Source organism: Melanerpes formicivorus, unplaced genomic scaffold (assembly GCF_026170545.1).
Source record: "Melanerpes formicivorus ecotype bairdi unplaced genomic scaffold, bMelFor1.0.p_v2 SCAF_12, whole genome shotgun sequence".
Classification (NCBI taxonomy): Eukaryota; Metazoa; Chordata; class Aves; order Piciformes; family Picidae; genus Melanerpes; species Melanerpes formicivorus.
Genome location: NW_027142364.1, coordinates 2,453,297 through 2,479,899, shown reverse-complemented (window position 1 = coordinate 2,479,899; position 26,603 = coordinate 2,453,297). Strand labels below are relative to the sequence as shown.

Here is a 26,603-nt window from a genome sequence, read left to right as displayed (position 1 = left end):
GTCACATGGTCTGCCCAAACTGTAGCCCAGCTGTCCTGAAGAAGTTCCCAGAATGGAAATCATTGCTGGGGCTGACAGCTCAACAGAAAAGATCTTGGGATCTGCTTAGGAAAGTTACTGTCAGCATCCTGGATCCACACTATCTCCTGCACCTCTCCACTGCACAGTTTGGCTGTCTGCATGCACCAGCAAAGAGTCTTCACTCAAAAATGTGAAACTGGACCTTAATCCATTTTATATATACTTCTATGTCATACTCTGACTGCACAATTCTGCTGCCTCCTGGCAAATCAAACTCTCAGAACATCTCACTTCCAAACACAAATACATTTCATACCTAGGCTGTTAAATCCTCCTTGCTTTTTTTGCCTTTTTTTTTTTTTTTCTTTTTTTTTCCCCTGCAGTGGTTTTTCTGCTGCAATACAGATTAGGGGTTGACCTACTGGAAAGCAGCTCCATGGAGAAGGACTCAGTGTCCTGGTATACAATTAATTATCCGTGGGAGAGCAATGTGCCCTTGTTGCCAAGAAGGCCAATGGTGTTCGGGGAGGCATTAAGGAGAGTGTGCCCAGCAGCTCAAGGGAGGTTCCTCTCCTACTCTAGTTTGGCTTAACGAGGCCACATCTGGAGTAATGGGTCCAGCTCTGGGCTTCCCAGTTCAAGAGAGACAGTAATATACTAGAGAGAGTCCAATGGATGACTAAAGGACTGAAACATGTCTTGTGAGGAAAGACTGAGACCTGGGCTGTTTAGCCTGAAGAAGAGAGGGAATCTTATTAATTTTACAAATATCTGAAGGGTGGGTGTCAAGAAGGGGTCAGTCTCTTTTCAGTGGTGCCCTGTGACAATATGAGGGGCAATGGACATAAACAGGAGCACAGAAAGTTTCACCTCAACATCAGGAAAAACTTTACTGTGAGGGTATCAGCGCTCTGGAGCAGGCTGCCCAGAGAGGTTGTGCAGTCTCCTTCTCTAGAGACTTTCAAGACCCATCTGGACACATTCCTGCGTGATCTGCCCTAGGTGATCCTGGCTTGGCAGGGGGATGGGACAAAATGATCTCCAGAAGTCCCTTCCAAGCCTTTCCATTCTATAATTCTATGATTCTGTAACAGACCACAGGCCAGCAGGAAAAGTTAGCAGTGGGTCACAGGGCAGGGTGCTAAATGTACTGTAAACACCACCCTCCCCCATCCCCACCCCTCCAGAAGACCATGTCAGTAACCAAGGCTCTGGCTTTGTCACACCAGCACCATTAGGTAAATCAAAGTGCTGCTGAGCCCAGCATCAGCTGCAGCCCCAACACGTGGAAGAGCTCTCCCTGTGTACTCAGAGCTTGGCCTTTTCAATTAAGGAATGTTATGAGGAAAGGTCTCCTCAAACACCTCTGGACCTGATTTTGATTTATGTAATACCACGTTTTCATGTTAATAACAATGTGTATTTAAGACATCTGTTTGAAAGTCTGCAATGTTAATTTACTACAGAAAAAGAGCACCCATAAAAGGCTGTTATATTCCTTCTCTCTCTCTCCTTTTTTTTTTTAATTAACATTTTGCCTGTTAAATGGGTTCTTTACCAGAGTTCAAATTAAAATCAGGCCTTTTATCTTTATGGCTGCTGCACAGTCACAGCTGCTCACAGTTATATCACAGATGAACTGAGCCTAATTGAAAATAAAAATGCAAATAAAACCTACCCCATAACAGCTTCTCGTGGATGGGGGCTACCCTGGCTGATTTAACAAAAATAAAAATGACTCCTAGAGTTTGCAAGGAGCAAAACCCAGGTTCACATTTTTGGTGCTGAGCTTCCCCCTTGCGTTCCACTTCTGCCTAAAAATTCACTGGAAAGGTCCCTGACTGTCCAGCACCAATGCTGGCCAGAGTGTCTCCCATGAGACCAGCATCTGTAGACTGGGTGGCTTCACTTTCTGACCACAGGACAGCACAGAGAGGGAAACAAATATTTTCCATTTTAGTTTTGCAGGTAGCAGTAGTAATTAAGCTTCCAGCAATTACTGTGCATTAATAACCAGCCACTTAGAGTACTACTCCAGAATAAAAGAAAAGTGTGACCAGTAGGTTTTCAAGAAAGGTTCTCCTCCCCTTCTACTCTGCACTAGTGAGACCACATGTGGAGTACTGCGTCCAGTTCTGGGCTCCCAGTTTAAGAAAGACAGAGAACTATTGGAGACAACCCAGAGTAGGCTACGAAGATGCTGAGGGGACTGAAAAGAAAAGGCTGAGGAACTTGGGGCTGTTTAGCCTGGAGAAGACAGAGAGGAAATCTTATCAATAGTGATCAATATCTAAAGGGCAGGCATCAAGAGGATAGGCCAGATTCTTTTCACTGATGCCCAGGGATAGGACAAGAGGCAATGGGCACAAATAGGAACACAGCAGTTTTCATCTAAACATAAATAAAAAATTACTTGTTTTGAGGGTGACAGAGCACTGGCACTGCTCAGAGTCATTGTGCAGTCTCCTTCTCTGGAAACTTTCAAAACCTGCTTGCATGACCCTGTGCAACCTGCTCTGGGTGACCCTGCTGTAGCAGGAGGATAGACTAGATGATGTCCAGAGGTCCCTTCCAGACCCTGTGTGACAAACAAATGGCAATCAGATCCCTTTTGTGCCTGTTTGCACCCTCTGGAGTCTTCCCAACTACATCTGTAAAACTGTAGGCTTTTGGGGGTATTCTTCATTAGTGCATGTTCTCCAGACCTCAAGGCACATGACATTTTACAGTTGACCCATAAAGAGTTTTCCTATCAGTGTATCAATTTAAATATTGATTAAATCAAGAGGTACAACCTGCTGATGAAGCTGTAGATAACCCATACGAGTGATTTGCTACAAACAATGCGTTCCTGAACGCCAGCAAATGTCCTTTCACAGTTACACCTAGACCAACAGGTCATATTGGCTTAACTAGACATAGCCCAGCCCTTAGAAAATATTGTCCTTACCAATGTCACATTTGTCTCCAGTCTTCCCAGGTGGGCAAAGGCACTTCCCATTTTCTGGGTCACAAGGAGCATCCCCACAGTCACACCGGTGCTGGCATCTCTCTCCAAACCATCCCTCGTCACAGCCTGATGGCAAGAGTGATTTTTCAGATGCACATTTGAATGGCAAGATGCAGATTAAGTCAGAGGAGGTTTTCCAGGATGTCTCAGAAGAGAGCTCATAAACTCTCCACTGAAATGAGTGTAAATGCCAAGTTTAATGAAGAATTGAATGTCACAGAATAGGCTTTACTTTCACGTGAACTCTGGTTGGGTTGGGTTCATCTAACCCAACCTGTCAGAGGGATCTGTTAATCTATCCCAGAAATGCAGCTGACACTTCTTTTCATTTTTAATTAGAACTCTCTAGAAGACCATTCCATAACGCTCAACAGTTCTGACATGCACCTATTTAATAATCTTATTTGGAGTTTTAGAAGCAAATTTAAAAATCAGTAAAAGGAACTTATTTTTAATAAACGACATGTGGAACTCATTGCTGCAAGACATCACGGAGACCAGCACTTCCCTCCTATTAATTGGAACCAGATTAGTTAATTTATAAGGAAATGAGAATGCCCAGCCATAGAACAGGTAAACAACCCCAGATCCAGTGTTTTGGGGTATTCGTAAAGATGAGAATATGGAAGAAGTTGCTCTCAATGAACAAATATTTGAGCAGTGACACGAATTTTAAGTTGGTTTTGTTGGTTTCCTTTTAGGTCAGAGGGGTACAAGTACCTTTTTCACAGTGGACACCTTGATAGCCCAAAGGACAAAGGCACTGTCCTGTCACTGCGTCGCAGCTCGCTCCATTTTCACAGGCACACACATGAAGACAGTTGAGCCCATAAAATCCAAGGGGACATTCTGAAAAATCATAGAATCAGAGAATGCACTGAGATGGAAGGTCATCTTGATGACTCCTCAAGGTCATCTAGTCCAAGACCCTGCAGTAAGCAGGGGGATCCCCAACTAGATCAGGTTGCTCAGAGCCCCATCAAGCCTGACCTTGACTGTGTCCAGGAATGGGGCCTCCACCACCTCCCTGGGCAACCTGTTCCAGTGTTCCACCACCCTCATAGAAAAAATACTTAAATGAAAGCTTGAAACAGAGAAGGTTTATGATGAAAAACATACATCCCTTTAAAATCCTCTGTATTCCCAGCAACATTTCTTGGGAGCCAAATAAATTATATTTACCATTGAGTCTAATAATGCCATGTGCTATTAAAGCTCATACCACCCCAGCATTGGAGGTACTCTGCCCCTCTACTCAGCACTGGTTAGGCCACACCTTGAGTACTGTGTCCAGTTCTGGGCCCCTCAGTTTAAGAAAGATGTTCAGTTGCTTGAGAAGGGCAACAAGGCTGGTGAGGGGTTTGGAGCACAGCTCTGTGAGGAGAGGCTGAGGAAGCTGGGGGTGTTTAGCCTGGAGAAGGGGAGGCTCAGGTGAGGCGTTATTGCTCTCTACAACTACCTGAAGGGAGGTTGTAGCCAGGTGGGGGTTGGTCTCTTCTCCCAGGCAACCAGCACCAGAACAAGAGGACACAGTCTCAAGATGCACCAGGGGAGGGTCTAGGCTGGATGTTAGGAAGAAATTCTTCACAGAAAGAGTGATTGGCCATTGGAATGGGCTGTCCAGGGAGGTGGTGGAGTCACCATCCCTGGAAGTGTTTAAAAAGAGACTGGATGAGGCAATTGGTGCCATGGTTTAGTTGATTAGATGGTGTTGGGTGATAGGTTAGACTCAATGATCTCGAAGGTCTTCTCCAACCTGATTAATTCTGTATTCTGCACTCAGACCTGGGACACCCCCAAAATTTTAATTGAACCAGTCAGATTTGTATGTGACTACTTTGAAGGCCCACATCCCATGGGGTGTCTTCCAGGGTGCCTCCACTTACTGTGCTCGCAGGAGTGACCGTAGTAACCCTGGGGACACTGGCAGCAGCCTGTGAACCTGTCGCAGGTGCCATTGTGCTGGCACACGCAGTCCAAGCTGCAGCCTGACCCGTACTTCCCTGGAAGACATTCTGCTGGCAGGACATGGACAGAAAAACAGACAAACAAGAAAAAAACATTATCACTGATCTCAGCCAGGAAAGCTCTTCTGTGACAGCGTTGAGTATCATGCCCATACAAGAAACTCTAAAGTGAAGGAGAACATTTGTGATGAAGACACAGCACTTCTGCACAATTATGATTAGGGGACTAGACCATCTCCTTATGAAGAAAGGCTGAGGGGCTTGAACCTTTTTAGCCTAGAGAAGACTGAGGGAGAAGGGTCTTATCAATGCTTATAAATCCTTAAAGGGTGGGTGTCAAGATGATGAGGCCACTAATTTTTTCAGTGGCACCCAGTGACAGGAAGAGAGGTCTTGAATATAGGAAGTTACATCTAAACATGAGGGGGAATGTCTTTACTTTGAGGGTGGCAGACCACTGAAACAGGCAGTCCAGAAAGGTGGTATAGTCTCCTTCTTTGGAGTCATTCAAAACCCACCTGGATATTGTGAGTATGTGCAGCCTGCTCTGGGTGAACCTGCTCTAGCAGGTTGGACCAGATTTCCCGAGCTTTCTTTCCAACCCCTATCATTCTGTGCTTCTGTGATTTAGGGCTGCAAAGATGACTGTACAAAAGGTGGGAGGGACTTATTATCAGGGAATGTAGTGATGAGATTTAATGTCTTTAAAATGAAAAAAAGATAGACTTTGATTAGATGTAAAGAAGAAGTTTAGGTCAGGCTGGATGGGGCTTTAAGCAACTTGGTTCAGCAGAAGATGTCCCTGCAGGAGGTTTGGAACTAGATGATCTTTCAGGTCTCTTCTGACCCAACTCACTCTATAAGTCTATGGTTTACACACTTGATGAGAAATCTTTTATGTTAGATAGATTTTTGAACATAATTTCCCTACTTGTCTCTTCATGTACTCAATGTTGGACCCACAGCATGCATTGCAAAGCCATATAGTAAGTGGCATAAATGGTAGTTTCTGCCTTTTTCCTCTATCTACAGCAATATTTTCTTTGAGACACTTAAAAAGTGTGAAAGAAAACATGAAGCTTTCCCTCCTCTGTGTTATCATCAGAGTTCGCACTATTCCAGTGCCTAATAAAACCAGGAGGATCTCTTTTTCACACATAGCAACAGACTTTCCATCTCTAATGAGATATCTGCTTTTACAGACCTAAACATGTCTCAAATTACTGAAAGCCAAGTCATGCAAAAGTGACTGTGCCAAAGTAATTACCCTAGGCATCAGTTCTGCACAAGCTGACTTCCCACTGCTCTGATGATCTGATTCTGGGCAGATCAACTTAAACGAGCTTGGCTGTCCAAATAATCAGATTCATAACTCTGCAAATGTCAAGCAAGATCTTTCAAGAATATCATATCTAATCACTAGAAAAAGGATGCCTGATTAGCTGTCTTTGCTTTCTAGTCAAAACACATTCAGACCCACGCTGCTGGGGAAATCAGGACTCAATTTTTCCAATAACTTGGCTAGCTCTGTCAAAAGATCAATAGTGAAGCTCTTCCTAGTGATAGAGCACACAGTCTGTTGTATGTTGTATGCATGTTTGCCTCTGTGCTTGACCTCAGAGCTGTTTTATCTAAGCGCATGTCTAGGATACACTCATGATCCTCTACTCCATGTGGTGACACTTGCACGACCCTCCTAACACTTCACAACACAAATACAGTCCAAGAGTGGTTACAGAGGTTTCAATCATGGAGAAACAGAGGTGAAGAAATGTGACCCATCCAGCATGAGTTTAGCCAGCTATTGCCAAACTGCACTTTTTTGGTGCCTACCCACAGTGGTATTCACATTGTGAGTCAGCATGTGACTACATGCCATGTAGTCAGCTTCTTTCCTTTTCTCCATCTTTGCACACACACACACACACACACACACACACACACACACACACACACACACACACATGCATAAAGCAGGTCTCTGAGTCTTCTCAGGTGCAAAGTGAAACAGTTGCCTTGAAGAATTCTGTTAAAAAATGTCATTTCCACACAACATTTTTATATAGGAAGACTGTCCTATAACCACCAGGTCTTTGCCAAGATAGTATGGAGCTTGAAGTGGATATTCTATAGATGTCAGGGCCTAAAAGGCTGCAAAATGAAAGCCCTAGACTGTTGGGGAGATTGTATCCCAGCAGAGATTTAACAATGACACTGTTTTGAATATCAACTCAGAACTACCTCTTTATTTGACATTATTTCTGTAAACTCATATTTCCCTGAATGTTTAAGTCCATTACTATATAGATATAGATAGATGGACAGAAAGCCATGGTAAAACTCCACTCTGGGCTGGCAGGAGGGTTTCTGGAGTGAAAACTGATCTTACTCTGTTTAAGTGTGCTCTGTCTTGTGTATGGGAGAGCTGCCACAGAGAGGCAAGAGTGAGAATGCAGGACAATCTCAATTGCTTTGGACAGATGTTGTCAGAATTGCACTAGCAGGGAAATTAAAACATGGGAAGTTCAGCTGCAGTCCAGTGTCAAAGGGAAGAGAGTAACAAGAGAGAACATAACAAGAGAGGAGGGAGAGGGAGATGTGGGCTTCTGACCTTGGAGGAACACATGAAAGAAGATACAAAACAATGCTCCCATCAACAAAAGAACACAAAAGTTGGACAGGATGAGGACTAAGAGTCCATACTAAGGAGTTTATGAGTTACAAAGCAGGACTAATGAGGAAACTGCCTCTGAAAAAACAGACCTAAATCTCTAACTAGGGACAGTTCTGAGAGAAGTTACAGAGAGAATCATGGCACTAAGCCTGTCAGAGTTCAAGGAGCATCTGGATTGTGCTCGTAGTCATATAATTAAGTTTTAGGTAATGTGAGAAGCAAGGACTTGGACACAGTGACCACACACAATATCACAGAATATTAGGGGTTGGAAGGGACCTCCAGAGATCATCAAGGACCCTTTCAAACTGACACATTCCAAGAGTGCACCTGGGAAAAGGTCTCCTTGAATGAAAACTCTCTCCTTTTGTGGGTCTGAAGACACTGGAAAGCCCTGCTTGAATGTACACATCCACCATCATCAAAGCAGACAATTACCTTTCTCACACCATCTTCCTGTCCAGCCAAGCCCACAGGTGCAGTTGCCATCCACGTGGTCACAGATGCCACCATTCTGACAGGTACATGTTAGGTGGCAGTTGGGGCCATATTGTCCCTGGGGACACACTACAGAGAATTAACAAAGTTTGAAAAAAACCCAAAACATAAATATGAATCATAAAAAACCAGGATGAAGGCGACAGGGAATAAATACAATGATAGTCTCCTCATGTGCCTGGTGTCTCCCCACGGCTGTGGGACACTTCACGCTCATCATATTTCCTCACTTGACTACATTCCATTTGCTCCTCTTGCTCTCCTCACTTTGTCCCATCTCTCAATTCCTCCTCTTCAATAAACTCTCTCCCTCCACCTTTTCAGCTCTAAAAATTTGCTTCTAAATTTAGCCCCATCCATCCACAGAGCCCTCTCTCTGCTCAAGTTGCATGGTACAACCCACCCTTTCCCCCCACCTTGATGTTCTGTTTGCACTGCGTTCTCTGAAAGGGGTCACTTCAGCTTTGTGGAGTGCAATGGTACTGAACGTGATGGAGCAAAGCAGTGAGATACAGGCAGGAGATGGGGAGCAGGATAAAGGGAGGGTGATGGAGCGGAGAGGGCCAGGGGCCAAGTACAGCAAACTGCAAGGTGATCAAGCAAAGGCGCTGGGAAGCACAGCTACAGACAATGCCTGGCGCTGAGTTTATTTGCTGGTTGGTTAAGTATGCGCCCAGCTGACAAGATGACCTCAGGTCCCGCTTTGTTACCTTGCTGACAGCCAGGTCCCATTTGGCCAGAAGGACAGGTACACTTGCCAGTCCGTGGGTCACACTGACCTTTACCACAGGCACACAACTGGGTGCAGTCCTTCCCGTATCGGTTTTCAGGGCAAGCTGAAGGAAGCACAACCGCTTGTTAAACACCTTGGGCATCCAACACCAGCTTCCATTTTTAGTGCAGGCAGGATTTTACAGGTAGAGCTGGCTTCATTTTTGTTCCAGCTAAGGTGCTTCAAAGCAATTATGGAACCAAAACCAATCCAAAGACATGACTGTTTCTTCTTCTGAAACTTTATTTGAAGTTATAAATATAACCCCTGGTATCACATGGAACATTTAGCAGGTTTCCTACCAAAAGTACCACTGAAATACCAGCTGGTAATCCCCAGATAAAGACATCTTTCCTTCCTTAATATCAATGCTGTCTTATGCTGAAGAGCAAAACTAGAGGCTACTAAACATTAAAGCACTGCCTCTCTCTGAATAAGCTGAAGAGAACTTCAGAGATCATCACAGCTTTGGAAACAGCACAGAAACTCAGCCACATACATTTAGCTCAGAAAAAGAGAAGTAAAAAAGTAGGTTGCCATGGAGTCTTTACCAGTTTTGCCAGGACAAAACTGGATCTTTTTCCCTGCTTATTGAAACTAATGGCACCACAGTGCGAAGCAAAATATTGAGACAATTTCTCAACCTAGAAATTTTGGACAGGAAGGAGGAACTTGAGCAACTCACTCTAGAAATCAATTTGGGCAAGCAGGTTGTAATCCTGGGATAAGCGTCCCCGCTTCTACGCACACGGAAGAGAGGGAAAAGTATTTCTTAAGAGATTTTTTTTTATTATTTTTTTTTTAAATTTTTTTGTTTTACAAAGCTGGAATCCTGATTTACAATTCAAGGAGGAGGTGGCTGGGTTCTGTCTGCTTTTCTGCTGACAAGCTCTTATGCAGATTATTCTCTCTGCTGTGTTTTGAAAGGAATCAGAACAGGAGCTTTGGCTTACTTTGACTGCAGTCGGCTCCGATGAAGCCAGGCGCGCAATCACAAGTCCCTGCTGCGGGGTCACAGTGGCCTCCATTCATGCACTTGCAGAGGTTTTGGCAGTTGGAACCATAAGTACCTTTTGGGCATCCTGTTTTAAAAGAGCAAACCAGCAATTAGGCCACGTTGCCATTGCATTGCGTGTCATGAACGCTTTGTTGCTCTAAAGCAAAATTAGATTTGTCCTTTTCTAACTCTGTTGGCTTCTAGAGGGCCAGGAGTAGGCATTGACAAGCAGATGGTTGCCTTGGGCAGTGCACTCCTTGGGGCAGTAAGGCAGTGCTGACTTTCAGTGTCAAACCTCAGGAGGGCTGGACCAAATCCTGCTGCCAAGCCTGGTTCAACTGCTCCTGGCTCTGGCCCCTCCTCCCCTTTTGTCACATGTGATGGTAGCAGGAAAATCAAGCCCAGCTCTTCAGAGGTTTTCATCTTGGATTTCTGTTCTAAATCAACCCACACCCCTTCTTTCTCCTGTGGGAACAGATGGAGCCCTGATCCTTCTTCCTTTGGGCAACACAACCTGGTCTGCCTGAGATGATGAGAGGCTGTGAGCTATCTCTGCTCCTTTTAGCAGTCATTTTAGCTGACCAGTTATGGATACTGGGGCAGGTCCCATCTTTTAAAAATGTTTCAGTTGGAGAAAGTTTCCTTCCCCTATTATCTGCTCTTTCCCTCTAAAATGGAGTTGGCGTTTGGTGGACTATGTATTGAAGACTGTGAAAATGTGCACGAGAGGAACAAAAACTTTCAGAAGACACAGATGAGAGAGAGATACTTTAAATGTAAATCCAGAAAATTCTCTGAGGAAAAAAAAGAAAAACCAAAACAAAAAACCAAAGCAGCTACATTTTGGAACAACCAGAAGAAACACAAGACCTGGACGGACTGCTGAGCCAAAGTTACATGGCAATAGAGGTTTTCCAGGTGGTATCCCTCATTCCTGGTTTCTGTTTTGGACAGCTAATGCTGAGAGAGCACTGAAAATAAGATGAGGAAATCATGAATGCATCTGCCATGCTTAGTTCATGTTACAAGATACTCTTTGGAGTGATGGAGGTTGAAAAGGAGGAAAAGAGCTGGGCAGGGCTGCTAGGCATGTGCTCCCAATCTGCTAGGGTTGACTCCAGCATGCCACCACTGAAGTCTGGAGATGCAGGTGGTTCTCTTCATTTTCCAGTGTACTAGAAGAGGGATGAGGGCCACATGGCACTACAGGAGCAACTTGATCATCACTGAACACTTATACTAGTGTTACTACCTCTGTATTTCTTTTCTTCTTCCTTCCTTCTGTCCCCTGGCAAAAGGAAAACCCATGGCTGCCTCGGAAATCTGCTTGAATATATATTTGTACGTCTCCAAGCAACAGATCTCATGCAATCTGTGAATAAATAACTTTATACATTTTCTTTCTTTTCTGAAGGCATGAAAGCATGGTTTGAGTGGCTGGAGAAATCTCTGGATTTTTTTTTAACTACTCAGTAGAGAGGGTGAGCTTAGGAGAAACCTTTTAAAATAAAGCTTGAAATTGGCTTCTGCTCAAATGAGGATAGCAGATCATCAGGACTAAACAGATACACGTGTTTAGAGCATACAGATACTCTCTCCCTGGCCCTTCTCAACCATGGCTGCTTCTCAATGAATACTTCGTCATCAGTGCTTCCATCTGTCAGTACAGAAAATCTGTTTCATGTGCAAACTCTGGCATCAAGGAGTGAGCCCTGCACCATCCATTTCATTTCCACCAAGACATGAAGTTCAGGACACACCCAGATTCAATGACTTAATTGGACTCAGAGTGAGTGTCTCTTTTCCTCCTCCGTTTCCCTTCAGTCATCATTTGGATTTTCTCTCTTTTTCTTTTTTTATGATTTAATTCTGTTTCCCACACTCCCAATCATGCTACTTCTCCATGGCAAAGCTGTCAGAATTGTTCCTCAGCTCAAGACTAGTAAGAGCTATTCTGTTACTGGAAGGGATGCAGCAATTCCCCCTTCACCAATATTTTTTTTAACCTTGCAGCATTTTAGTTATTTCAGGTCAAGAGGGAACAGCACAAGCAGGGCAAACACATCAGCTGTGACCTCCACATGGTTATTAATATCTCATCTGTTACTAGTTTGGAGAAGAACTTCTATGCTGATAGCTAGGGCAATTTACACAGTATCCTGCCATTTAAAGGAGGCTCTGCCTTTATAAAGAGGCTTAGCCTCTAACCACCAGTTATCTCATAAAGACATTTTCTAATTTAACAGTTTCCTGTGCATCTGACTTAGGTTTTTCTGAGAACAGCAGAAGCAGTAGCCAGATTTCTAACTCATATCCTGAATTTATTTTTTTTTTCCCCTTTCTGGTTTGGGTGGTTTTGCCATGACCAAGAGCTCCTAAATCTTTTCACACCAACTGCATACACTGAGGTTTTTCTTACCAATGTTATTAATTGCATTGTCAAAAAGTCACTTCTGAGGCATCCTGTTACCTACAGCTTTGAAGGTGAAGCTGCTGAGGTCTTTCTGGCTCAGGGCTCATCCAGCCCAGTAAATGTCACAGAGACATAGCACGGGGATTTTTTTATCCATTACAACACCACTTACTCCTTTTTATTCACAACTTCACTCAAGCAGATCTGCCTGTCCACTGAGTTATGGACAAGTGATGGGAACCTTATTGCTAGTTTGTCTGCTTCCTCTGAGTCCTGCCAAGAGGCTGTTTCAGCTCTTCACTCCAAAATTTGAGAACATGAAAGCCTCGTTGCTCTTGGCTCCTGGAAATTTGACTTCCCAGCCAACAACACCTTTTATAGATACTTTCTTGAACCTTTTTTCACAGTACTATAAATATAGCAATAGTTGCCAGAAACTGCTTCCAGCAGCATCCAACCACATGTTGACTGGACTGAAGCCCACTTCACGTCTTTGGGAGCAGCTCCCTGGGCTGTTTTTAATATTATATCGAAAGCTTCTTCATCCTGGAGCAGCCCCAGTTCTCCCTGTAATGAGGATGGTGGGAACACAGAGTATTCCCACCAAAGTCACGCTAGCTGTCCTTGGTTATCAGACAGTCACTTCAGAGTCAGGTCCACAATCTCTCGTACCACTGACCTAAAGCTAAATATAACTCCCAGCTAAACTGTTTTCCTTCCATTTTGGTGTCTGCCTACGCCATGTATTTTGGGAATCTTAGAGAACACAATGCCATGAAGGCTGGTGTCTCATATGCTATAGGTTTAATTCTGGCTATGCCAGAAGTGTGTGGCAAAATCAACTCTGAATGCAGCAAAATGCAGGTTTCCTTCTGTAAGTAATTTCCAGAACTTCAGGGTAAATGTTAATGCTTTAAGTTTTCAAATTCTGAAATAAAAGGTGGAGGATCCAAGCAAGCTGGAGGACATTTACCATAGGCTACAGAGATTTAGCATGACACACACAGGTAATGACTTCTGAAGGATTGCTACACAAAAGTAACAGGCCAACCATGATTAAGTCTTTTAAAATGATGCTGTTAAATAGTTGATCTCCACTACTGCTCTGCTATAACATTTATTATCATCTAATGTATAATGGATCCAGATGGCTCTAGCCTAGATGTTGAAGGCTGGGTTTCGATCTCACTTAAGAGTGAGAACTGATGGATAAAGGATGAAAGAATCAATCCTTACATTTACATTTATATTTTAAAGAATAACTTGTGATGACACGGTGGTAATACAAATGTCCATCGCTGGAATGAGCCTCTTGCCTATTTATAGCTAAGGCATAGAACACAGGTTTAACCCTTCCAGAGCTGCACGTACTGCAGCTGGCCTCTCTATCCAAATTTTCACCCCCAAAAAAGCTGTGCTGGGTTCCTAAGGGAAGAAAATCAGCATTCACCAAGGAAAGACTGAGCTTGAAACATGACAGCTCTTGTTTGTTTGGTGTTTTGGTTTTTTTTGTGTGTGAAATAAGACTATTACAAGCCATGGAGTAAAACCAAAATTAAAGTTGTAAATAAAAAGGTAATTAACTGTCTCCTTTATAGGAAACTTAGGTTCATGTTTCTTATCAATTGCCACGTTCCACCAGAAACGACTTTAGAGATGCCCTAAAAGGCTGGCATGAAACATGTGGATCTGGGAATATTTTTTTATGATGGAGCACTTGGCCAATCAGCATTTTGTCCTCTCCACCAGTCACCTTGTTTCAATCCAGGGTAACAATTTGTTTGACTTGATTGCTCCTCAGAAGGCCCTACAACTTAAGTGACTTTATGAACCACTTAGATTTATTGCCCATTGCAGCTCGTTGGTTTCCAATAAACATTTGTCCTGCCTTGAGCACACAGAGATTTGGGGAATTGTTTTGGCCTGCGTATTTTGAAATGAAAGGGCTACACAATATCCAGATGCAGCTGAAGATGAGAAGTGTAAATGCAGAGAATGACAGCAAGATTCTTCAGTGTGCCATGAAATTGGAAATAATTGAGATAGTAAGAGAGTCTTACTGTCAACATTATTGTTTGAATACTTAAAAAGATTAATAGTTTTTATCATTTTTTAAATTAATCATTTGCAATAATTCAGGTAATTTTATTATTGTTAATTAACCCACAATAATTTTTCTATTGTGAATTAACCATACTTTTCCTCAGTCAGCACTGAAGATCATAGAATAGAATGCTACGTGTTGGAAGAGATCTCCAGAGATCATTGAGGTACTGCTACAGATGATAGAATCATAGAATTATCAGGGATAGAAGGGACCGCCAAGACCATCCAATTTTAACCCCCCTGCCATGGGCAGGGACACCTCACACTACAGCAGGTTTCTCACAAGCCACATCCAGCCTGGTCTTAAAACCCTCCAGGCAGGAGGCTTCTACCAACTCCCTGGGCAACCTGTTCCAGTGTCTCACCACCCTCATAGGGAAGAACTTCTTCCTAACATCCAATCTGAATCTACCCACTTCTAGTTTTGTTCTATTTCCCCTAGTCCTCTCACTACTTGACACCCTAAAAAGTCCCTTCTCAGCTTTCTTGTAGGCCCTCTTAAGATCCTGGAAGGCAACAATAATAAGGTCTCCTGGGAGCCTTCTCTTTTCCAGACTGAACAACCCCAACTCTCTCAGTCTGTCCTCATAGGAGAGGAGCTCCAGCCCTTTGCTCATTCTCATGGCCCTTCTCTGGACATCTTCCAGCACCTCCAGATCTTTCTTGTAATAGGGGCTCCAGAACTGCACACAGTACTCCAGAAGGGGTCTCACCCAAACGGAGTAGAGGAGGAGAATCACCTCCCTTGTCCTGCTGGCTATGCTTCTTGTGATGTAGCTCAGGATGTGATTTGCTTTCTGGGCTGCAAGTGCACAGTGCTGGCTCATGTTGAGCTTCTCATCCACCAGCACCCCTTTTCTTCAGGGCTGCTCTCAAACGACTTGCTGCTCAGCCTCTATCATTGCTTGGGATTGTGCCAACACATACTACTGCATATATTGTTCCTTGCTCAGAAAGTAGACAGCACACAAAGATACTCACGGAGATGACAGCGGGCCCCATGGTACCCCGGGCGGCATGCACAGACGCCGGTCACTGGGTGACACTCTTCATTCTCAGCCGAGCACTGACACACTCGGTTACAGTTCTTACCATACGTGCCTGGTGGACAAGCTTGGGGAAGAGGAAATGTAAGCCAATAAATTAAATTTGTCTTGGTAAATATAGCACTCAAACAAAGAGCCAAGCTCAAATTTATTAAATAAAATCCCTGCCTACAGAACGACGCTCTCCTAAGGGACTTCGGATTTATTACATTTACTTGGGGGTTACTTCACTGCTTGATTTTGTTTTGTTCAGTCAATTTGTGCCCAACTGTCAAGGGCCAGATACAATTTTCCTGTCACTAGGAGGAAAAAAAAAAAAAAAAAAGAAAAGAAAAAAAAATCATAGGGAAATGTCAGGTAAAATTGTCTAAAATAACAGCATAATTCACAAGGGGCCAGGCATGTGGATAAAGACATTGTGCCTTTTGCAAGGAGCTTTAAGTTGCAAAGCTGCTGCAGTGCCAACATCTGCATGGTTTCATTTTGCCTGTTGACAGCCACATGGCCTACAGGTTTTGAACCTTCCACATCTAATTCTGACATCTCATTTCCATTAAGTTGCCCTGCTCGTGGGTCAGGATTTACATTCTTTTAGTGGAGGATATGGGACATTGATGTCAATTCTTTTAATTTTGGGGTGGGTTTGGGGGTTTTTGTTTTTGTTTGGTTGGTTATTTTTGGTTGTTTGGTTTTTTTTTTTCTTTTGCTGTTTTTCTTTTTGCTAAAGTGGTGCTCAGGGAAAAGGTTGTACAGAACAGAGCATTACACAGCCAGGGTCACAGAACGAGCCCGCTCTCACAGACAGCTCCAGACAGCCAAGCTCAGCAGTGAAGAAAAAACAGATAATGACATTTCCATGAGCTGTAACAGCAGGAATAGACAGTCTCTCATGGGGACAAGGCCAGCAGAAAGCAGATCTGCAGCATAACCCACAGCCCAGCAAAGGCCATGTGCTGGAGCCAGGCTCCGCTGGCATCTCCTCAGTCTATTTTCATAGAATGGTCAGGGTTGGAGGGAACCTCTGAAGATCATCTAGTCCAATTCCCCTGCCAAAGCAGGATCACCTTGGGTAGGCCACACAGGAACATGTCTAGGCACGTTTTGAAAGTCTCTACAGAACCAGACTCCACCACCTCTCTAGGAAGCCTGCTCCAGGGCTTTGTCCCCCTCACAATAAAGAAGTTTCTACTGATGCTGAAGTGAACTTCCTGTGTTCCTGTTTGTACACACTGCCCCTCTTCCTGTCACAGGGCACTGAAAATAAACTGGTCCCTTTCTCTCAATACACACCCTTCAGGTACTTATAAACGTTAATAAGATCCCCTCCCAGCCTTCTCTTCCCCAGGTTAAACAGCCCCAGGTCTCTCAGCCTTTCCTCATTAGACAGATGTTCCAGTCCCTTAGTTATCCTTGCAGCCCTTTTTAGGACTCTCTCCAGTAGTTCCTTATCTCTATTGAGTTGGGGAGACCAGAACTGGACACAATACTCCAGTACTGGTTTCTCTAGGGCAAAGCAGATGGGAAGGACAACCTCCCTTGACCTGCTTCTCGATGCAGCCCAGGATACCACTGGCCTTCTTGGCAACAAGGGCACATTTTAGTTCAGTTCAGACCTCAGTTACTCCTTGCCAGCCCAAGTGCTGCAAACCTAGAGAGCAAATCCTGCCAAGCTAGACAAACCACAGGGATGACCTATAAGCAGCCCTTGCTTGAGGTTGTTGTTTCCTCCCTCTTCGTTATACCATCAGGTTTATATTTAAGAAATTAATTTCTTAATTAATCTTCAAGGTTAGTGTTTGCATTCTTATACCAAACTTACTTTTCTGGCAGCCATAGCCAGTGAATCCTGGAGGACAGCCACAGTGGCCTGTCAGGTGATGGCAGGGGACACCAGCTGGACACCGGCACCGCTGGGCACACCCTATGCCATAGCGGCCAGGCAAGCAAGCTGCAAGAGTGCAACCAATCCTTGTTAGGGCATGGGGCAGAGAACAGCACGACAGAGCTACTCCCCACCAATGGATTTACCACACCCATCCCTTTGGGCACCTCCAGACTGATTCCCCCAGAGCAACATGGAAACTAAAGGACCCTGTCATCAGCTCCAGATCCAGGAGCAATATATACCCTGAGCAGATTCTTCCTTCACAGACACCCAGCAGACACTCACGTTTGTCACAGTGCCTCCCTCGCCATCCCTTTTCACAGTGACATGCTCCAGTTTGATGGTGGCAGGACAAGGCATGCAAGCAGTCACACTGCTCCTCGCAGCGCTCGCCGAAAAATCCTGGGGTGCAGACTGTGAGGAGAAGCAGAGAGCAAGAGTTCTTCCCACTGTATAGAAAACACCTGTCATGGGCAAATGAGCCAATACTTTTCTTGCACATGGCCAGAGGGATGCAGAAGACTGCATGCCCAGAAAATATCATTGAAAGGGAATATACTCAAAGTATCATAAGTACTTAGTACTGGCCATTCATGAGTCTGCACATGAAAGTTTGCAAAGGCTTAGTCATAGGCTGCAGTACAAATACAGAGATGGTGATGTCACTTGATTTTACACAATCACAGAATGGTGAGGAATGGAAGCAACCTCTGCAGATCATCTGGTCCAACAGCCCCTGCTAAAGCAGGGTCACCCAAGACAGGTCAACCAGAATGTCCAGGTGGGTTTGGAATCTCTCCAGAGAAGGAGACTCCACAACTTCTCTAGGCAGCCTGTTCCAGTGCTCTATAACCTCTAAATATAAAGAACTGAACTTTCTCCATTTTCCAATTATAGATGGGCAAAGGGACAGTTACTTGAAAAGTGAAAACATGCTGTGACTACATACTGCCTTCCACCTCACAGGTCTCTGTAATGTGATCAAAGACAAAGCAAGGCCTGAGGAAAAGGAAAGTTGTCACAGTGAGGGGCTTCATAGGTCATGCTCGTGGCTGAGGCTTTGGGAGTCCTCAGCACCTCAGAAAACATCAGAAAATTGCTTGTAGGTCATGAAAATCACAGCACCTCAGTGCCCAAGCTGAAAGCACATTTCAAGTCATCTGATGTCTACTGCTTGTGAGTTTTCTATTTCTGGGATTTAGATGGATTTAAACGTGCCAGGCAGCTACATCAAATCTGGACAACATGGACTACATGCAAGACTGGTACAATCTGAACCATTACAGACCAAATTGCTGAGCTCAGTAATTATATGGTTTTGGTGTTTGATCATCCTAAAGGCACTACAAGCACAGCTTCCAGGCCAAGAGGCTTATTATGTTATACAGCAAGTTTATATACTCTTTTAGAAAGCATGTGTGTCACATATTAATAGGTTATTTTCTGCTGGCACAGGTGTAAAGAAGACATACAATAGGTTAAAATAACAAAACAACATTTCAACACATCCAACCAAATTCTGCCAAGTCTTTCTCTTCATTTACAAGATGCTTACATTCTTTTCTGAGTCAAAGATCAAACATGGCTTTCTCTAATTAAAGCAAGGGCAAATCTGCCAGGTTCTACACATTGGCCACAACAACCCCATGCAGTGCTATAGGCTGGGGTCAGAGTGGCTGGAGAGCGGGCAGGCAAAAAGGGATCTGGGCGTACTGGTTGACAGCAGCTGAATATGAGCCAGCAGTGTGCCCAGGTGGCCAAGAAGGCCAATGGCATCCTAGTCTGCATCATGAATAGTGTGGTCAGCAGGACCAGGGAAGTCATTGTCTCCCTGTACTCAGCACTGGCTAGGCCACACCTTGAGTCTTGTGTCTAGTTCTGGGCCCCTCAAGTTTAGGAAAGATGTTGAGTTGCTGGAACCTGTCCAGAGAAGGGCAACAAAGCTGGGGAGGGGTTCGGAGCACAGCCCTGTGAAGAGAGGCTGAGGGAGCTGGGGTTGCTTAGCCTGGAGAAGAGGAGGCTCAGGGGAGACCTTCTTGCTGTCTACAACTACCAGAAGGGAGGTTGTAGCCAGGTGGGGGTTGGTCTCTTCTCCCAGGCAACCAGCACCATAAAAGAGGACACAGTCTCAAGCTGTGCCAGGGGAGAGTGATTTGCTACTGGAATGTGCTGCCCAGGAAGGTGGTGGTGTCACCATCACTGGAGATGTTTAGGAAGAGACTGAATGGGGTGCTTGGTGCCATGGTTTAGTTGATTAGATAGTGTTGGATGATAGGTTGGACTTGATGATCTCTGAAGCCTTGTCCAACCTGGTTAATTTTATTCCATTCCATTCCTTTCTATCAATTACTGATAAGGTGTACATTCCTAACTCAAGGGCAAAACATAGCTGTCCCAAATCTATCCCAAAACAAACCTTCTCCTACAGAGCTCCCCTCAATGATTTTCAGAGACACAGCAGCATGTGACAAACTCCTTAAAACTCATTTTCTTTCATATTTTCTTCCTTGTGGCCATAAGGTAGAGAAACACCTTCATTATCTTAGCAGGCAGGGAACAGAAGTAGGAGAAGATAAAAGGATTTGGACAGGCACCTGACAGCAGGACACTGTAGTGAGTGCATACACCAGCATTGTTTCTTACTGGTGTACAGAATACTAGAAAATTAAGTTACAAAATCAAAGCAGGCTTCAGGTGGTAGAGACAAAAGTGGCTGATTGTAGATGATGGTGTTAAGACAAAGCACCTGCAGGAGAAAGTGCCCTTACCAACATCACAGCGGTCCCCACTCCAGCCATTGTGGCAGATGCATTTCCCTGAGTGCAGATCACAAACTCCATGGTAACAGCTACAGTTCTGCTCACAGCCTTCTCCAAACCTCCTGTCACCACACTCTGAAATGAGATGGAGGAGACTGTTGGGGAACCAGGCTGGAAGGGCTCCAGGGAGAGCATACTTCTGCCTCTGAAATACAATGAGACACCTAAAAGCCTTCAGTGAGGGAGACTGTGAAGCCTCCCTTGGCAAAATTCTCTAGAATCACAGAATGTTAGGGATTGGAAGGGACCTCAAAAGATCATCCAGTCCAATCCCCCTGCCAGAGCAGGATCACCTAGAACAGATCACACAGGAACACATCCAGATGCATCTTGAAGACCTCCAGAGAGGGTGACTCCACAACCCCCCTGAACAGCCTGTTCTTGGAGAACTTTTTATCATTACTTTTTCTCTCCTCAAATTGAGTTTGTTACCTATCTTCCCTGACCCCAAGGGACAGAGAGTAGCTTACTCTCCTATTCCATGCAGTGAGTTTCTAGGATCACAGTGTGTTCAAGTGCCAACACCATACCTCCCCTGAGTCTTTTCACTTGTGACTAACCAACCCATAATTTTCAGTCTCACCACAGCTGGTGTTCTCCATCCCTCTGCCCCTCAAAATCACAGAAACATTCAGGTTGGAAAAGATCCTCAGGATCACTAAGTCAAACCAATAACCCTACTCTACAAGGTTTACCCCTAAACCATATCCCCAAGCACCACATCCAAACGACCTTTAAACACATCCAGGGCTGGCAACTCAACCACCTCCGTGGGAGCCCATTCCAATGCCCTCCTCTCTTTTTTCTGGGCTGTCTAAAATCAGACCCCACCAAACTGAATGTCCTTGCAGAAAGACTGAAACAAGGCACTGGAGGATGCAATGGGACTCACCCAGCTCACATGCTATCCCCATCCGGCCCTGGGGACAGTGGCACTCTCCCGTCACGCTATCACACGTTGCTTGGCCATGACAGACACAGAGCTGCTGACAGTTTGCACCATACCATCCATGAGGACAGGCTGTGAAGAAGAAGCAGGACAAGAGTCTTCCATTAAGATGTGCAGGAGAAGGGTGCAAGTTAAACATAACCTTTCCCACTTTGCACCCCTTCTTGGCCCAACAGTGATGGTGGAGATGCTGTGGAAGGTACAAATGAGTAATGACAGGACCATGACTGATAAGGAATGACACAGACCAACCTAAAACTGGTCTGGCTACAAGGCAGGTGACGAGCGCAATTGGCTATGACTCTTCAATGGCCTTGAGATTTTTTTTTGTGTGCACCTACAAAAACTACCTCTTGATTCTCACCAAGCTTCTCAAGGAGTGAAGTTATTCATTTCCCTGTTTTCAGAACATTTGTACAGTCCTCTTAAAATCCCAGCTCCTTTTCTAATTGATCCTGCTACCCACAGCTGGCTGATGACATTTCACAGTTTACCTTGTTTTAATTAAGAGAGTTTATGAATTCCCATCATAACCAACACCTATGGATAAAACCTAATATTTTTCTTTTTGGCATATGTGCCAGAGCAGCACCTTTTGAGATCTCAACTAGAGCAAGTTCTTACTCTGTAAAAACAGAGTCACCAGAGGTCAGCTCACCCAGCCCCACATACTTCTTCGACCTCCTTGCTTTCAAAAAGAAATCTCTAAAATGTGCTATGACAGAACAAGGGTTTGTTTGACAATGTCTTTGTATCTGACAACAACTCTTTCTCTAGCTTTTGCTTTGGCTTTGTATTAGAGGCCTCCAGGCAAAACAAAGTTTTTGGTTGTCATAAATTCCATCAAGAACTCTTTGGTGCCTTCCTGATTTTTTTTATTTCCTTCATGGGAAGAGCTTTTCACATCAAGCTTTAAAGGGGAAGTCACTTCCCTTACCCCTGCCAGCTTTCATCCCCTTTCCCTGACCATCCTGATGCCAAAGAGCAGCCATTGTTTGTGTGATGCTACTGACTCCACACTCCAGCTCACCCAGGAGCATCCCCACCAGTATCCCCAGTTCTGTGACACTGGAGCCAGGTACCTCATGAGAAAAGTGCAGGAAAAGGAGCCTTCTGAAAGAGGGGTAGACAAACTTTTTCTAGCAGCTTGGATGCAGGGGATTAAGATGTGCAATGTAAGCCTCAGTGCAGCCTTTCTTTGCCAGCCTCTTCTCTTAAGGCTCATTGAACTGGGCTTGTGCTTGAGTCATGTGCATTGGTCTGATTGTCAAGGTTGGAAGTCCTAAAGCCTTTAACATGTTCTGGATTTAGCCTCTGTCTGGAACAGGGTTTGATGACAGAGATCAATCGAGTGCATGGGATGGTAAAGGAGGTCATAAAACAAGACAGTTTTGGTGTCATAGTGGGGTTTTTATGGACTGTTTCTCCTTTAATCAGCCTTCAAAATCAGCTTTTTCCCAGTTTATGACTCTGTTTCAGCCCCTTCTTCCTTGTGCATGCTGAACTCCTACACTCAGTGGCATCACAGATGCATTTAACAAACCAAATCATGTCATTGTGTGGATTCAAGCCCAAGGGCAACACAGAGCACTGAGCTGATAATTAAAATGTCAACAAAAGTTCCCTGAACTGAAGTTTCATTTTTCCCTTCTACAGTCCTCTGCCAGGGGTTGGAATTTCTGACTGTACCTTCCTGGTACCCTGGCCTACAAAGGCACATCCCACTTACATGATGACAGTGAGCTCTGCTGTGACAGTGACAAAGAGGACTGAAGCCTGGCCCATAGCTGTCCCCTTGGCAGGCTGCAACGAGACAAGTCCATAACATTTCCATCAGGAGGCATCACAGGAGGCACTGCACAAGAGTAAACCTGAGACATGACCCAGTACTGGGGAAATCAGTTTGAAGCTGGCTTCTGATGACACACTTTTCACATCATAAAGGTGCCTAAGCCCATATATTAACCATGCCTGACACTTAAAAATACGTATCAGAGCATGTTCCAGAGAGGTTTTTATCAAAGGGCAGGATTGCTCAGGTGATGGATCAGCTGTCATCCCCTGCCCTGCGGAATGTCTTTGTGCTAAACTAATGGTCCAGCAGAACCACCGGCTTGACAGCTCAGGTATTTATTTGCATCCTGCTAAGAGAACTGACAACTTCATTGTTTTCAGCGTTCATTTTTCACAGCTGGATGCCTCTGCTCACCCAGAGTCTCGTTCTTTGGTCAGAGAGGGGTGATAATTCCAAGGCATTGGGTTAAGCAGCTGGTTCCCAGGTGGAAACTGAATGCAGCCATCTCCAAATCTACGCTTGCTGCAGCTCCTTCTTCACTGCTGCTGATGATGAAAAATGGCAGGTTCCTGTGGTCTCCACTGCACCTCAGATTTGGATTGTTTTAAATGTGGTAAACAGAGAGTACTGCTGCCCCATTTTCTTCAGATCTCACCCAAAAAATAGACAATAAACTAATGAAGGTGGATAGCTTCCTTGCATGTTTTTTGTGCCTGCCTTACAGAGGTTCTCCTTCGCTTGTACAAAGCTGTCAGAGCTTCTCATCCCTGCAGCACTGCTACATGATTTGGAGAGGGGACAAAAAAATAAGCCTTGATTCCTAATACAGGTCTCTTAGTCTTTCTTCATAGAAGAGATGTTCAAGTCCCCCAGTCATCCTTGTAGCTCTTTGTTGGACCCTATCCAGTAGGTCCTTGTCTCTTGAACTTTCACCACTGAAGGTGGTGAAACATTGGCACAGCTCGTACAGAGAGGTTGTAGATGCCTCACGTAGGTAAGGTTGGATGGGGCTTTGAGCAACCTGCTCTAGTTAAAGATGTCCCTGCCCACTGCAGGGGTTGGATTAGATGACCTTTAAAGGTCCCTTCCAACACAAACCATTCTAAAATTCTATTAAATCTCCCAGGATCAGACCCTAATGACTTTTGACCAAAACTTCTGTGTCTTTGTCAATGTTCAGAACAAGATCCAGTGCTGTGGAAGGAGATGTCCCTGGGAAGTGAAGGGAAGCATTAAACCATCTTGACCTCAGCAGTGAACTTAGTTGAAAGTATCTTGGATCTTTCCTACCCATCTGAGGAGCTCCCTCTTCGCAGTGTGGTTCTCACAGACACCATCTCTCCTAGGGCTGCTTTTCAACAGTATTCATTTTTATCATCGCTTGGACCCCAATCCACATGGAAACCACAAGAAAGTGCCGGAGCTCAGTCCCATCACAGTTAAGTTTGTTCTGCAAATGAGGCTTGGCTGCCAAGTTAAAAGTTCAACCCATTCTACAGAACTCTGGCATGGTTTTGGGAGCAAAACTAAAAATTTCCACAATACAGACCAGAACTGTAGCATAACCAAGCCAAAGGAAAAAAACAGCTCATAACCAGGTCCCCTGTCTAGTTGCTAGTGGTTAGTGAGAGGTTTCTGGAGTATGTGTGTGAAGCTCTTGTTGTGCTTATCAGGAAGACAAGTTATCCAGTGGTATTTCTGGTAAGAAAGCAGAAATCTCTGGAGAAGAAAATTTTAATTGTTGGCTGAATTATTGGTAGGTACAAACTTTATTTTTTGAAGCCTCTTGATGATAGGACAATCCTGCTTGTCAGAGCTCTTCTCTGAAGATTAAGGTAACAAGTGATATACTGAAGCTATTTTATGAAGTTCCACAATGGAAAGTACAAATATCCCTGGGCCTTTTCTCCTTTCTTCAGGAGAAGTGCAAATGGAAGACAGAAGAGAGAGGCTTAAATTATCACACTTCTTTCTGCTTCAAAATTTTTCCCTTGGTGCCTGTTGTCTGCAAAAGGAGGATTTAGTCATTTGCAGCCTTGAAAATCCCTTTCTGCACGCAGAGTAAGGAACACTTAAAACTGGAGATTTTCTTCCAGACTGGAAGTCAACAGTGTCAAGGAGCACAGGGAAAAGATGGGCACTAAGACTCCATAGGGTGCCCAGAAGCTTTGATTTCATGCAGCTCCTGTAGATTGTTCTTCCCAAAATAAAGCTTTGGCTTTAAAAGAACAGGGAATTTGCAAAGTCAAGTGCTCACACACCATGAAATGTCAAACCTCTGCTTATCAGTGCCCTGAGCAAGGATTTTGGAAGAGTCATTCTTTCCATGCTTGTTTATTTTGCAAACCAGTGTGATCTCTCTTTTACCACAAAGAACTGTTTCTATGAGGATCCCGCTGAGCCCAAATAGCTCCAGAAAGAGGCACTTTTAGTCCTAGTAGAATCAAGGCAAAATGCATATATGTAATTGTGTTCAGCTTCTACAGACCATGAGAGACATGATTTTGTGGGGGGTGTCCAGAGAAGGACAACAAAGCTGGGAAGGGATCTGGAGCACAGCCCTGGGAGGAGAGGCTGAGAGAGCTGGGGGTGTTTAGCCTGGGGAAGAGGAGGCTCACGAGAGACCTTATTGGCATCTGCAACTACTTGAAGGGTGGTTATACCAGGTGGGGGTTGGTCTCTTCTCCTAGGCAGCCAGCACCAGAACAAGAGGACACAGTCTCAAGCTGTGCCAGGGGAGGTTTAGGCTGGATGTTATAAAGAAAGTCTTCACAGAAAGAGAGATTGGCCATTGGAATGTGCTGCCCAGGGAGGTGGTGGAGTCACCATCCCTGGAGGTGTTTAAAAAGAGACTGGATGAGGTACTTGGTGCCATGCTATAGTTGATTAGATGGTGTTGGGTGACAGGTTGGACTTGATGATCTTGAAGGTCTTCTCCAACCTGCTTAATTATGTATTCTGTATTTTAGAGGGTTTGGGGGTCGGTTTATTGTTATTTTTTGTTGTTGTTGTTGTTTGGTTGGTTGGTTTTTGTTTTGACTGTTTGGTTTTGGTGTTTTTTGGGTATTTTTGGGACCACAAAATCTGAATGAGTTTGCATACAGAAAGGAAGGTTACACCTCTGGCATGAAGAGATAACAAATATCAGTCATTGCTTCTGCATCAGAGGCATCACAATACTAAATTAAAGTCCATTTAAGAAAAATAAAATACAATAAAAATGGCAACATACTGCTCCTAAACCCCTTCCTTGGACACAAAAATCTTCTGGGCAGCCACTCAAAAGGGAAAAAAGAAAACACAAACTTAAGTTGAGGCAGATCTTGCTTGGCAAATTTCATCCCAGATTAATAGAATTCACATACAAGCAGTTGAGAAACATGGTTTTGTAATGGAGAGTGTTAGGCAGCCTCAATAAAAGGCATTACTGTCTGTATCACCCATAATTAGATCTCAGTGTACAAAATGCACTGCATGGTCAGCTTAAGATCAATTCAAATCCCATGATGTCAAAATTAGTCCTCAATATCCTCCAGCACATTGCCTGCAATCTGATTACTTGAGCAGAAGTGCTGTCCTTCCAGCTGCTAGGGCTTGCCAGTCCCAGGAACCAGCAAGGGGAACATTAAAGCCCTGACAAGGATGAGGAGT

General features: G+C 44.4%; 1 protein-coding gene across 1 annotated transcript in view; it reads right to left on the bottom strand.

The window, feature by feature from the left end:
- Window positions 1-26,603, bottom strand: part of LOC137444370 (multiple epidermal growth factor-like domains protein 6) — a 246,621-nt gene that overhangs the window by 1,620 nt on the left and 218,398 nt on the right. The window contains exons 25-36 of the mRNA XM_068144947.1: window positions 22,847-22,960; window positions 21,101-21,229; window positions 20,158-20,283; window positions 17,675-17,803; window positions 17,324-17,452; window positions 15,440-15,571; window positions 9,896-10,024; window positions 8,881-9,006; window positions 8,111-8,239; window positions 4,918-5,046; window positions 3,752-3,880; window positions 2,972-3,097 (exon numbers count right to left, since the gene is read on the bottom strand). Of these exons, the coding sequence (XP_068001048.1) occupies window positions 2,972-3,097; window positions 3,752-3,880; window positions 4,918-5,046; window positions 8,111-8,239; window positions 8,881-9,006; window positions 9,896-10,024; window positions 15,440-15,571; window positions 17,324-17,452; window positions 17,675-17,803; window positions 20,158-20,283; window positions 21,101-21,229; window positions 22,847-22,960 (1,527 nt within the window). The remainder of the gene's footprint in view (window positions 1-2,971; window positions 3,098-3,751; window positions 3,881-4,917; window positions 5,047-8,110; window positions 8,240-8,880; window positions 9,007-9,895; window positions 10,025-15,439; window positions 15,572-17,323; window positions 17,453-17,674; window positions 17,804-20,157; window positions 20,284-21,100; window positions 21,230-22,846; window positions 22,961-26,603) is intronic.